Source organism: Sceloporus occidentalis, unplaced genomic scaffold (assembly GCF_023333645.1).
Source record: "Sceloporus occidentalis isolate IW3139 unplaced genomic scaffold, rSceOcc1.0.p SCAF_1, whole genome shotgun sequence".
Taxonomy (NCBI): domain Eukaryota; kingdom Metazoa; phylum Chordata; class Lepidosauria; order Squamata; family Phrynosomatidae; genus Sceloporus; species Sceloporus occidentalis.
In genome coordinates, this window is record NW_028316981.1 from 47,736,069 (window position 1) to 47,749,833 (window position 13,765).

The 13,765-nt window shown below is 39.3% G+C and overlaps 1 protein-coding gene across 3 annotated transcripts in view; it reads right to left on the reverse strand.

The window, feature by feature from the left end:
• The window catches only part of LOC149321363 (protein SSUH2 homolog), a 39,717-nt gene that overhangs the window by 8,895 nt on the left and 17,057 nt on the right, over window positions 1-13,765 (reverse strand). For 2 of the 3 annotated variants that reach the window (XM_089520290.1, XM_089520311.1), the window contains exons 5-9: window positions 13,565-13,694; window positions 10,132-10,192; window positions 7,693-7,817; window positions 6,377-6,439; window positions 826-911 (exon numbers count right to left, since the gene is read on the reverse strand). In XM_089520290.1, coding sequence (XP_089376416.1) covers window positions 826-911; window positions 6,377-6,439; window positions 7,693-7,817; window positions 10,132-10,192; window positions 13,565-13,694 — 465 coding nt within the window. The remainder of the gene's footprint in view (window positions 1-825; window positions 912-6,376; window positions 6,440-7,692; window positions 7,818-10,131; window positions 10,193-13,564; window positions 13,695-13,765) is intronic. The other variant, XM_089520300.1, reaches the window with a different exon arrangement.

Consider the following 13,765-nt stretch of genomic DNA (forward strand, 5'->3'; position numbering starts at 1 on the left):
GTCCAGAACAGACTGCAGAAATAATCCAGTTTGAGACTGCTTTAACTGCCCTGGCTCAATGTTATGGAATTCTGGGAACTGTAGTTTTGAGAGACATGTAACCTTCTGTCAGAGAGCTCTGGTGCCACAATAAACCACAGTTCCCAGGAGTCCCTTGCAATGAGCCAGGGCAGTTAAAGCAGACTCAAACTGGATTATTTCTGCGGTGTATTTAGGACTATAGTTTTGCAGAAAACTGTTTCCCATAGTTTCCCATGAAAGCTACTGAGCTGTCCAAAAAGACAGATAAAAGCATAAAACAGAATGTTGCACAGCTTTAAATACTGAAAAGTCAAAAACTCTAAATTTCAATTCCAGTGAAGAAATTATTGAATACCCATTCCATTTAAAATTTAATTGGTCATAAATCCTGACAAAGATGGAATGAACAATTTCATTCAAAATATCTGTTTATTACAACATCATGAAATGCAGTCTATAAATATGAGGAACATTTAAGGATGATACCACCAAACCTCATCTTGGCTTCTGTTCTCTCCTTCAGAAGACATGAATTTCTTTGGCTAAAAAACTTGATTTAAAGTTCTAAATTCTGCTGTCTAATTCTAACCAGAGTGATCTCACTGAATCAAAGGAACTTAATATACTCCCTAGGCCAATATGATTTTGTTGCTTAAAAATTCTTGTAACTTTTTTGAAATGACTATTGCCTGTTACCATGACAGATGTTGAATATGGTAAGTTTGCATATTGTAAAAAATTGAAATTCAATGTGCAAATAAAAGCAAACATGTCTAGTATCTTTTTGTTTCTTGACTCACATACTTGATGATTCGACGTCCAGCACAGAGGGTGCATGTCTGATTAGTAAAGAGATTATATCTTCTTCGAGGACACACAAGGCATGGGACCTGTTGGCATTTAATTTTAAACTTAAGAGTCAGAAGTAAACTAGGGCTGAGAGTTCATATCAAAAAGTACAATGCATAACTTTATGATGATGGCACTACATCACTTGATGCATTTACAAGGCTGTTACTGAATTCCGGGGATATACAATGGGGCATTGAGCAAGATGTCCAGTTGTGTAATGTGAGTTCAGAATTGTGCAAAAGGAGACATTATATATCAGGATCATTTCACAGTGGCCACACTGCTGGTTCTATTTGCATAATGGTCCCAGTGGCATAGGTATGTCTATAGTCCATAATGCAAGTGTTGTTCAAAAGCACAAGTCAAATTTGTTGTTGTTGTATACCTTCAAGTCATTTCAGATCTATGGCGACCCTAAGGAGAACACATCATGGGGTTTTCTTGGCAAGTTTCTTCAAAAGGAGTTAGCCATTGCCATCCTCTGAGGCTGAGAGAGTGTGACTAGCCCAAAGTCAGCCGGTGGGTTAACATGGCTGAGTCTGGATTCGAACCCTGGTCTGCAGAGTCATAGTCCAACACTACACCATGCTGGCTGGTAATTCAGTTTGTGATGATATAACTTCCCAAAAGGTTGTCAGCCAAGGTTTCTCAACACAAACTCTTCTCAAGCCAAAACTCTTGGGATGTGGTGGAAATATTCCTTGTTGAAATAAAAAACTATAGAAAGATGGAGTCACCTTTGTCAGCCAGAGAGATGGTTTTTGAAATAAAGGCTTGGAGTTTAGGAAAACTAGAGCAAAGGAATAAGGAGTGCGTCTTGACCTGGATGGAAGCTGGCACCAGTAAAAAGACATAACATAAACTACTGAGATAAGGACACATAGTTGACATTCAGAAGCAAGGTTAGGAGGAAAGCCACTGAATTCCTACAGGAGGGGGTAAGGAGTGATGATGCAGTTTTAATGTATGCATGTATTTCTGTTCTGATTGTAAGAATTCTGTATGTTTAAATTGTAATTAGCCAATCAGGTGTATAGAAGAAGCTTCTTTGTCTTGAATAATATAAAAAGAGCCATTTTGTCTTGTTCGGGGTCTCAGCTTTTGGAACTTGAATTCCACTGAGTTCATTGTTTTCCTTTGTCGACAATTGGAAATAAACTTATGGATTTTCAATTACTAGGTCCTCTTGCCAATTCTATTGCACTGCAAATCCTAGAAATTTAAGTTTCCTGAAATTTCTGTTACAGGGAAAACACCTTCTTCGATTAAAATTCTGAGAATTCCCTAGCCATTCAAGGAAGGAGACATGATGGTTGGATGACTCCATTTGTTGTAATAAATAAATAATAAAACCTTTTCTAAGTTCTGATCAGGCTAAAGGAGGTCCCCATGTTCATTTTATCACTGATTCCATTATTTATTCCATATTGAGTTAAACCCTCTCTTATTTATTTCTTTTACTTCTATCCTGCCTTTCACCTGGAATTTACAGCATGATTATAAAACAAGTATAAATAAAAAACCTAACAATCTATGTGTGAAATTCTATATTAGTCACTTGGTTAAGTATGAAAGCAATGTCTCCTGACCCCCCCCCCCCCGTCAAAAAAAAAAACCCCAAAATCAGTCAGAAATATAATTCATCTGTTCTCCTCCAGAATGGACCGCCTTCTCCCCATGCAGCTGATACCCAGTAAAGTAGGTGCTAGGGTGGGGGTATTATGATTGTGGCAGTAATGTCACAATTGTGAGTAAATAGAAATCATGAATCATCTGCCTAAATACCCTAAAGGTACCAAATTCCACCTGATCTTGGAAGCTATGTAGGGTCAAGCTGGTTAGTACTTGGTTGGGAGACGCCAATGAATACCAAGTGCTGTAGGTTATATAACAGAGGAAGAAACTGGGAAACTACCTAACGGGTTGTTCCCACTTAAGATTTGAAACGATTTAAAATACAACGTTTTTAATAAAATCGATTCAAAATAACACTGTTCTTATCCCGCTATCCGATTCGCTTTGTTCATCGTTCCCATCTGTTTGTTTAAATCGAAGTTTTTACCTGCAAGCGTTCCTACTTGGCATGAAATCGGTGTTTAAATAAAGCGATTCTTCTCCTCCATACCTTATTTGGAGCTGTCAATCAATAGTACGTCAGAATGACGTAACGTTAATCCGGAATATTTGGAAGCGATTTATCTTTTGGCATCGTTTCCATTTCATTGACAGCCAGGGAGAATCCCTTCAGAGAGCACAGAGATCAATGAAGGAGGCTGCTGGCAAAAAGCGAAGCTCTTTCCAGAGGAACTATGGGATAGGTTTTGGAGGGCAGCATCCTTTCTCCCAAGACAGCCAGGGAGAATCCCTTCAGAGAGCACAGAGATCAATGAAGGAGGCTGCTGGCAAAAAGCGAAGCTCTTTCCAGAGGAACTATGGGATAGGTTTTGGAGGGCAGCATCCTTTCTCCCAAGACAGCCAGGGAGAATCCCTTCAGAGAGCACAGAGATCAATGAAGGAGGCTGCTGGCAAAAAGCGAAGCTCTTTCCAGAGGAACTATGGGATAGGTTTTGGAGGGCAGCATCCTTTCTCCCAAGACAGCCAGGGAGAATCCCTTCAGAGAGCACAGAGATCAATGAAGGAGGCTGCTGGAAAAGCAGGGAGGGAGCACTCTTCCCAAAGATTCTCTTTCCAGGGTTGGAGGAGAAGGCAGATTCCATTTGAGAAATGGAGGGAGAAAGGCTCTATCCCCCCCCCCCCCAATTGATCAGAGCCCTTCCTTGCCTGGGCGAGATCAGATGCCTCCTCGCGAGGAGCCTTCCCTTCCCTGTCTGGGCGAGATCAGATGCCTCCTCGCGAGGAGCCTTCCCTTCCCTGTCTGGGCGAGATCAGTGCCCAAGCGGGCAGGGAATGTTTCCTCACGAGGAGCCATCCCTTCCCTGCCTCTCCTCCGTTAGAAATGGGCTCTCCCCACACAGAGGGGAGGTTGCAATCCACCGGGGGAAGCCTTGAGCAGCCGGGACTTCAGGTGTTTAAAGCGCTGAAGAGATTAAGCGCCTGTAAACCATTAAAATAAAAAAAATAAAAATAATCTTTATCTCTTATTGAAAGACCACAGCGGACAAAGGGGTGAGGGAAGCAAAAATGGCGACAGCCAGACAGATGGGGACAGAAAGGGCAACTCCCCCAAGGACAGCCCCATCGCACTCCGCTCCTCCCATTCATCTAACGCTTTCAAAGGTTGTCGTTCCTATTTAAATGCTCCGGTTCCTAAATCGAATCAATGGAAAAACGTAGGTCAGACCCTAGTGTTTTTTTAACACGTGTTAAATGAGGAAAACTCGAATCAAAATTTTATTCCGCTCTACAATTCGATTTGTAGTGGAGACGATTGCGGGTTGCTCTAGAACCGTTCTAGGTTTAAATCGGATCCTAATAGGAACGCCACTCCTTGGATTCGATTCAGAACGCGGGGTTTCACCTAGTGAGAACAACCCCTAAGAAATGTTTTTTTGTGGTTTTTTCAGGCTATGTGGCCATGTTCTAGAAGAGTTTTTTCCTGATGTTTTGCCAGCCACAGATGCTGGTGAAACATCAGGAAAAACTTTAAAACATGACCACATAGCCTGAAAAACCCACAAAAAACTATGGATGCTGGCCATGAAAGCCTTTCACTTTACCCCTAAGAAATGATTTGGTGGAGTCAGGCTGGGAGAACTAACTTAGTTAAGTATACCTTTTATGACTTTTTAATTTGTATGTGTTAAAGGATGTATTTGTATGAGTGTATTTTCATTGTTTTATAGTATTTTATTTTAACTGTTGTTTTATGTGTTTTCTTTTTTAATTGTTTTGTATTTTAAAATGTTGTACCCCACCTCGAGCCTTGAGAAATTATTATTATTATTATTATTATTATTATTATACTATATAGCTTATACAGAAGTCCAGTCAATATTATTAAAATATTGTTAAATAGACAATATTATTAAAAATAAAATAATTAAATAAGTTATCATACAGCATAATCTATAATATGGCTTCCTTTCACACTATATAGCTGAAGTGCTAGGATTCCACTTTGACTGCCACAGCTGCACCCTGCAGAATCCTGGTGTTTGTACTTTAATGAGGCACCAGAGGATAACTCTGGCCAAGAATTCTAAATGCCCATCCCTTAATTTCAAATCCCAGGATTTCATGGGTTGTTTCCACAGTCAATACACTGGAATTATAGTGCTATAACTGTTTAGTGTGAAAGGCTCACAGTCTTCCCTTTCTTTTTATATTTTGGAAACATAATGGCCAAAATCCTTCATGGTCCACATAGCTACAACAAATGGAGTTCCATCAAAGTCATAGTTAGTTCTGACAATGCCACCTCCTCAAATCTCTCTTTGCAGTCTGGCAGCACCCCAGCCAAACACTTTCCAAGGCACTACAAATGGAGTACTGGGAAATTACACCTGCAGTGCTCTCCTAGTCTTGGGTGGCCTGAAGAGCAGGCAAGTGGAGACATACTCTGAGGTCCTGCCAACTGCATGTGCCAAGGTGATCCATGATCAGGAGAGTGCTTCAGATGCCTTTTACCAGTACGCTGCTCTCCAGCAACTCCAGCATAAGGAGCCCTGGTAACACAGTGGTTAAATGCTGGTACTGCAGCCACAACATAGTAAATTCAGTCCTAAGGGAGGGCTCCAAGATCCACTCAGCCTTCCATCCTTTCATAAGTTGGTAAAATGAGTACCCAGCTTGTTGGGGGAAATTAGCTTACACATTGTAAACCACTTAGGGAGTGCTAGTTCACTGATAAGTGGTATAGAAATGCACTTGCTATTGCTATTTCAGAAACACTTTAGCTGCAGAGCTTCTAGGCAGCAAAGCTAGATTTGGAGGGTCATATTTGGTCGTTCACAACTGTAAATGTGAATCCCCAGATGTTATGATAATGTAAGTACAGATTGCAGTCTTGTCACTAACAAACAAGATGCAAGCCATAAATATCAAGAGAGTTTATTTTTCCTAAATTGATGGAATCTGATGGTTCATGAATTAATTAATCAAGAATTTTTGACTGGCTTGTGGGTGGATTCTTGGTTTGATTTTATGATTTTTTGAGGGTATGATAATTTTTATTTTAATTACAATGCATTGCAGTACAGATATTTTAACTGCAATCTGCTGCAAGCATCCAGGAACAGGCAAAAATAGAATATACATGTTGTAAAACAGCAATGTGTGAGGGTGGCGAATAGATACCCCTACCTCTAAAATATATCACTGTATCAAAGTTTAAAATTCTAGTTTCTACCTCTGGGGCTTCATAACTGTTCTACTAATGAAGTTTACAAGACATTTTGGAATAATATTGGGACTGACTGCAATCTCACTTGTTCCCTGCCTTGATCCATGGGGAGAGACTCACATTTCCTCTTCATCATAAATATGCAAATAAATTATTTGCATTCACTATGTAAAACATCCACTTGTGTAAGCCGATACTTACTGTTTTCTGGCCCCAACACAAGGTGCATGTTTTTCTACCTGAACATTGGCACACTGGGCATCCCTTCAAATCAAAGAAAGAAAGAAAATTAAAAATGGAGCTACCTGATTTGATCCAGGCCTTGTTTGACAAGAGATAAACAACTCAGAGCAAGTAACAATTAAGTGTACAGATCTTCCATTTCATGGGTTATATCTACATTCTGGCTGCCCTATCTTCAGATCCCTCAATTCCAGACATATAACAAGTCAGCTGCATCCAAAAAAAAGGATACTGACTTCTTTTCCTTTCCTGCCCCCTCCCCTTCCCTCTCCAAAGCTTTGTTGAAACAGTCGAATTGAAAAGCCAAAAACAAAAGGTAATATACTCTTTATCTACTGTATATCTACTTGAAAAGTAACAAAACAATATATATAACAGAAGAATTCAAAACCAATAAAAATTTTGCAATATGAACAAGAGCAACAATGGCAAAGAGAATAATATAAAATAGCAAATATATCAAATAATATAAGCTACATTGAATACATTCATTTATTCATTTATATCACACCTTTTCCCCAGTAATGGGACTTAACGTGGCTAAGAACATATTTAAAAACAAAACAAATTAAAAACTCTAAAAATAATTATTAAAATATAAGAGTTATTTTAAAAGTGTGTATTAAAGAATGTATAAAATTAAAACATTAAATGTTAAAAAAACTTTACCATTTATTAAAAGAGTATAGACAAACCTTAAAATCACCACACAGCATTAGAAACACCCTGTTTCTAAAATTCTGGCAGCATAACATTGTTTTGATTTTCTGATGGAAGGCAGGGAGTTACGAAGCCTGGGAGCAGCCACCAAGAAGACTCTGTCTCTTCTTCCCACCAAACAAGCCTGGGAAGGTGATGGGACAGAGAGAAGGACCTCTCCAGAAGTCCTGGAGCTCATATGGGCTGATAAATGGAGCTAAAGTACTTCAATACCTAAGCCCAGGCTATATAGGGTTTATAGGACATAACTAGTCAGGTATCCTTTTCATGCTGCAAACATTTGCACCATTTGAATTTAGTATGTGGGGGGGGGGGGTAGAGTTTGTTTTAGCTACTTTGTTTTTGAAGAGTTTGACAAAAATGTTTTTTTCAGATCCAGGAAAGAAAGAACTTCAGATTAATTTAAAAAAAAAAAAAAGATGGAAGGGAAGTCAAAGTGATAGATTTCCTCATTTCTAGTTGAACCTAAGTGTTTCCTTGGCTACCAGGGTCAGTCCAAATTTCCTTTCCTCTTTAAAAAAATATCTATTCATACATCTGCATTCAGTCTGTACCGTTACAGATGATGTGTGAGGTACTTTGATTGCCACAGTCTTGTTTTTGAACATGTCAGGGACATCTACTCTTATAGTCCAAGGCAAAGGAGCTGCACCATTCTGAGGAGAATCTATCACCTCACCTGAGGAAAAAGAAAGCAGAGATGGAATACTTTCTAACCACAAGTAAAATGCTATAAGAGAAACTAATTAGCAATGATCAAACTATGAATTTATTAGTAGTAGTAGTAGTAGTAGTAGTAGTATACCTCAACCAATATCAAAGTTATCAGTGTGGCTTACAAAAACCACTAGAACATGTTACACAATTTAAAATATTAACATGATTAAATTAACTTTAAAAAATGAATTTCAGGAATAAGTGAAAAACAGATTTCAAGAGGTTTTTAAACTATGGACACTGCATTTGGAATGAAGTTAATGAATTCTAAAACAAAATAAGATACAGGACTTTAGTATCTGTGGGGGAGCAATTCCGGATGGGTGCCCAGACCCTGGGGCTCCTGCCCGGTCATCCCATGTGGAGATTCTTGAATCCCCCAAGGAGGAAGCGGGAGATGAAGATGGTGTCAGCATCGGTGCCCTCCCAGGCAAGGCTAAGCCCAGATTCCAGCACCTCTCTTGGAATCTCTAGGTCCTCTAGTGCAACTCTATTGTCAATGTCCGACAGACACTGACCACAGAACTGCGCTGGAGGAGCTACAAATGCCTAGGAGAGTATTCTCTCTAGAAATCTCTAGGTCTTTCAGTGCAACGTTAAGTTAAAGTTGACCACAGAGGTGCACTGGAGGACCTAGATATTCCTAGAGAGAACATATTAATCAAATCTGTGAATAATCAAATCCGCAAATATCAAAACCACAAATAGGGAGGGATGAGTGTACTGTATATATTCATGTGTATATACAGTGGAGTTTCAAAAGCTTGCAACAAGTATATTGTGCATTTTGGTTGGCCAATAAAGGTATCACTGTTTGGTGTATATACTCATGTGTAAGTCTAGAAATTTTAGCCCAAAATTGACACAAAAAGTCTGGGTCCAATTTATCCTCAGATCAACGTAAGTACTATACTTTAACTCTTATCAAATAAGGAACCAATTCCTTCTCTGAGTAGAGTGACAAAAACTGAGAACTTAGGGGCTGTACAGACCCTTTACTAGCCAGATCTGGGTTGTGGCAATCACATGCCGCAGTCCCAATCTGGCCTTTCTGTGGCACAAAAAGTGGCTCCTTTTTTCACCATGGAAAGTGCGCCATAGCCACCAGCACCACAGCTTCCCTGTGCTCCTTTGGCACAACACCTGTATGCGCTGCACCAAGGGAGTATTGTGACACCTCCCACAATGCGGTGGGATGCTCAGCATGCCACACCACCACTCTGCCCTGATGCTGGAGTTTAGTGCCAGTCAGTCAAGGCCCCTACTCTGTCACCACAGCACCTAAAAGAAGCACTTATCCCTCTATTCTCTTCACCACAGCATCACTTCTGACCTTTTTGAAAGCCTCGACAAGAAAATGGCAACAGTGATGATTCTATGGAGCTTTCCTTCAAAGGAGTGCTGAGACAAATTGGGCTTTAAAAGATTTGCATATAACATTTGTGTATTATTGTCAGTTTTTCTGGGTTTAGCAAAGTTATCACATTAAAATTAACGGCTATAATCACTGGCAACATTGTCACCATTTTCTTTGCTTTGCCTTTTCATTGTTTCTTGAGATGTGTGTATAATATCCTTAGCCTCGCCTGTGCCCAGTCACCTCCCTAACACATCACACTGCCACAGTTTATTGTAGTTCCTTCCTCACTTTTCCAGCCTTTCAGGTGAGTACAAACAGTTATGCCTCTCAGACTTTTGTAAGTTGTTTGGCATCAGTTTCCATTGCTTCATTCTTTACCTCATTTGTTAATGCCCCTAAGTTTTACTCTTGGCTTACCCACAGGTAATATCAAAATCCATAATTTTGGCCCCCACACCTGCCCTCGATTTATACATGAGGTCAATGTATAGTTTAGTATATGAAAATGAGACCAGAGAGATATTTGAACTTTGCTGAATGAAAGGGGTGGCTGTGCACCTGGAAGCTATGCCAATGAGAAAAGAAGAGGACAGAGGAAACAGAGAGCAGCAGATGGATTAAGGGAAGTACAGAGGATGTGAGAAAGGTCTACTACTGCAACTTTGTCCCTTAGTGATCATGTGTGCAGAATATTTAGTCAAAAATCCATATAATTTTAATTACAACACTGTTTGTGACTATCTGTATTACTGTGTAAAATAATGGTGTAGTATACCACCTTCATATATTGTTCAGTTTTTTAAAATTAAATGTTATTTGATATCTAGAAGATCCTTGTGCTGTTCTCTCAGAAAAATGTACACTGGAGGAAGTTACAGGATAAGTACAAATTCATATATAGGACAATAGCTCTTACCCCAGTATGGTTCTGATTTCCATGATGCTGATCTTGATTCAGTGAAGGTCTCAAAGTGATACTAAGAAATCATTTCCAAAAGTTAAATGGAAAACCATTAAGAAAAAAAATAAGAAAACCATAGTTTGTAGCTATTAAAATTTTGCATAGATAGACTGTACAGATTCTGTCAGAAACTGGGGAAACTGCTTTCTTGCAATGCATCTCCCAGAATTCCCTAATCAGTATGCTGCATGGGATTCTGGGACTTGTAGTAAGCAATAGTAACACTTCCTAATCATGAGCAAATTACTGTGTCTCCCCCTAATGAACTGATGAGTTTCAAGGAATAAAATATATCAAATGCCAAAATGCTGAGATGGGGCCTTTTTGGCCTTGGAAATAGACATATCAAGGTAGTGTTTGCTTATGGGCAAAATGTTTCCCATGGAGGATGTTATCTCATAAATGGACCCACTACAAGAAGGTGATATAATAGCTATGAATAAGCAGTATCCAACACATGGCTTTTGTTGCCATGGGCAAAAATGATGAAGTCGCCAGTAGCATCATGCTGCATTTATCCCAATGGATTGGGACAGTGATGATTTTTAAAAAAGGATTACTATCACCTCAGAGAAAAACAAAAAATGTCTTATCTTAAAATGCCACACAATTAGATATGTTGCATACAAGATAGTGGGGACCCCTGAGAAGTGGATCAATAAATAGAAAAATGCTATTAGGGAAAGCACAAGCATGCTTTATGAAGTAGTCTGGACAATATCTATAAACAAAAAAGATTGTTGAGTTAAACACTATCACTTAGATTCAGTCTTTTTGAGGAGCAATCTCTTATAAGACTAATGTTCAAGGGCAGATGTTTATCTGAAGAATGCTGGATTGTAAAACTTTATTATTCGTACTCAAAACTGTACATATTACTTAGTGGAACCAATCTACCCACCCTCCTCAAGTGGATTAGTAAATACTACGTGTCCAACCAAACAACTATGCTATATATTAGTATATATATAGTATATACTCTCTCACATACACATACATACACACAGTCTCTGTGTGTGTGTGTGTGTGTGTGTGTGTGTGTGTGTGTGTGTGTATTTTCAGTACAAAATACTTAAGTTACTGCACACACTTAGCTGCAATCCAAAATCTCCTGAGCATTAACACTTTGCACAACTCCTTTGAAGTTCAGAGTAAAAGCAATGTTGCACTGACATGGAAGCCACCAACTGCCATTTTAATAATGTATAACACTTTACAGCAAAGGGAAGCCAACATGTCTACATCTGCAATGCTTAATAGAATTACATTGGGGACCTTGCAGACCACTGGGGTTTGGTTCCAAGACCCCTCATGCATACCAAAATCTGTAAATGCTCAGATCCCATTGCATAAAATGGCAAAGTAGAATGGTGTCCCCTTACTGTATATAAAATGGCAAAATCTAGGTATGCTTTTAGGATTTTTTTTTTAAACCAAGCCATGTATGATTGAACCCATGGAGACAGAATCTGTGGATAAAAAGGGCTGTGTATCAGTGGATTAGATAATTATAAAGAGTATGCACATGTACAAACCATACAGACCACAAATCTGCATTTTAGCCTCTATGCTAATCTTCTTAGCATTGTGCTAATTACAGTATATGTGCTGCTGGACTGAGTACAATATTAAGTATTCCAAATCTATACATTTAGCTTTCCTTGTTTATAGCACAATACATTAGCTAATACACTAGAAACCTACAATCTTTTTTTTAAAAAAACAAATTTGTTACACTTTACAACAGATAGTGTTTTATGCATATAAATATACTCTAATTTGATGCATCCTACAATTGTGTATGCCAGTGTGATAGCAAAAAAGTAAAACCTATACAACATTTGCTAGTAAAGTTCGCTTTTTAGAGCCATTAAATAACTAGATTTCTTTTTCCTTTCTTTCTCTTTTTATGGCCTCATGCAGGGGAGTTCTTTAGCATACTGCATGGACTCCTACATCATGCATATGTATCTTTCTACAACTGTATCAGTTGCAAAATTAGTACCCCAAACTATAAAACAAGGGTAGACAAAGTGTGGCCTGTGGGCTACTCTCACCTTCCCTCTCTTATTCCTGTTTGTCATCTCAGTGCTGAAACAACCATTCTTTGGTGAAGGGAAAATGGAGAATGCCTGGCAATATGGATTACCAGGAAGCTCACCTCTGTTTCAACACAGGCAATGTTCTTGGTCAAAACTGCCTCTCCAGTAGCATCTGACTCTGAAGAATCACAGAGCCAGGCACTGAGAAATTAATCAACTCAACACAAGCAAAAAAAGTTACTGGTAGTGGTAGCAGAGGTATGAGGGTGTTTTAAACATTTAGTTAAACAATTCAATAGCCCAGGAATCCATAACAACAGAAATCTATAAAGTGTTCAAATCTTTCTTTTTTCCAAATACTGTGAGCCCTTGACAGTCACTGGGATTAAGGGTGCAGGATCCCCATGAAAGTGGAAAACACACACACACACACACAACCCCCTTTTTAAAAACCTGAAAGAACACCTTTCTAGGAATCTCTAGTTCCTGCAGCACAACTCTATGGTCAACATGCAGCAGAAGCTGACCATAGAATTGCGCTGGAGGATCTATAAATGCCTAGAGAACTGTTTTCTCTAAGAATCTCTAGGCCCTCCAGTGTAACTGTATGGCTAACCTCTGGCAACATTGGATGGGAGGACCTAGAGAGAACATATAAATCAAATCCATGTATAATCAAATCCACAAAAGTCAAAGCCACAAATGTGGAAGACCAACTATACATTTAGCTACTTTGGTGTGGAATGCAAAGTAAGATTACACAGAGTTAGACATGATTAATACTATTCATTCTTATTTAGAGGTGCAGTGGTTTCAGTATTGAAGTAGGGCTTAGGACAGTGATGGCGAACCTATGGCACGCGTGCCGGAGGTGGGACTCAGAGCCCTCTCTGTGGGCACATGTGCCGTCGCCCCAGCATAGAGTTTTCCAGAGTTTGTTACTAGAAAGCCAGAGGGGCATGACACTTTGCAATAAATAAGTGGGTTTTGGGTTGCAGTTTGGGCACTCGGCCTCTAAAAGGTTCACCATCACTGGCTTAGGACAACCAGCATTTGAATCCTTGCTCAACCTTGGAAATCCCCAGGTAGCCTTGGGCAAGTCACATTCTCTCAGCCTCAGAGGAAAGCAGTGGCAAGGCTCCTCTGAACCAATCATGCCAATAAACAGTAGTATATGGGTCACCATTATTTGGGGTCAACTTGAAGGCAAGGAATAGCAACAACAATTGTTTATTTGTGTATTGTTTAAATTTGTCTATCAGATTACTGCCCATGGCACTTGAAGCGAATAACAATCAGAATATGAAACACTACTTTATACTAACAAAATATGCACAACTGCTTACTCTATAGGTATTCAATGGTTGTAGGTCAGTAATCACCATTTCTCTGGCAGGGGTTTTGTTGTAGCAACGTTTCCTTGCCACGTACTGGATAAATGCTTCTTTGGCATCATCCTCTGCAATGGTTGGAATACTGCAGAAAAGAAGAAATTACATGGGTGGGAATAAGTGGAGAAACAGTTCAGACTTTTCAAACTCCTTTAA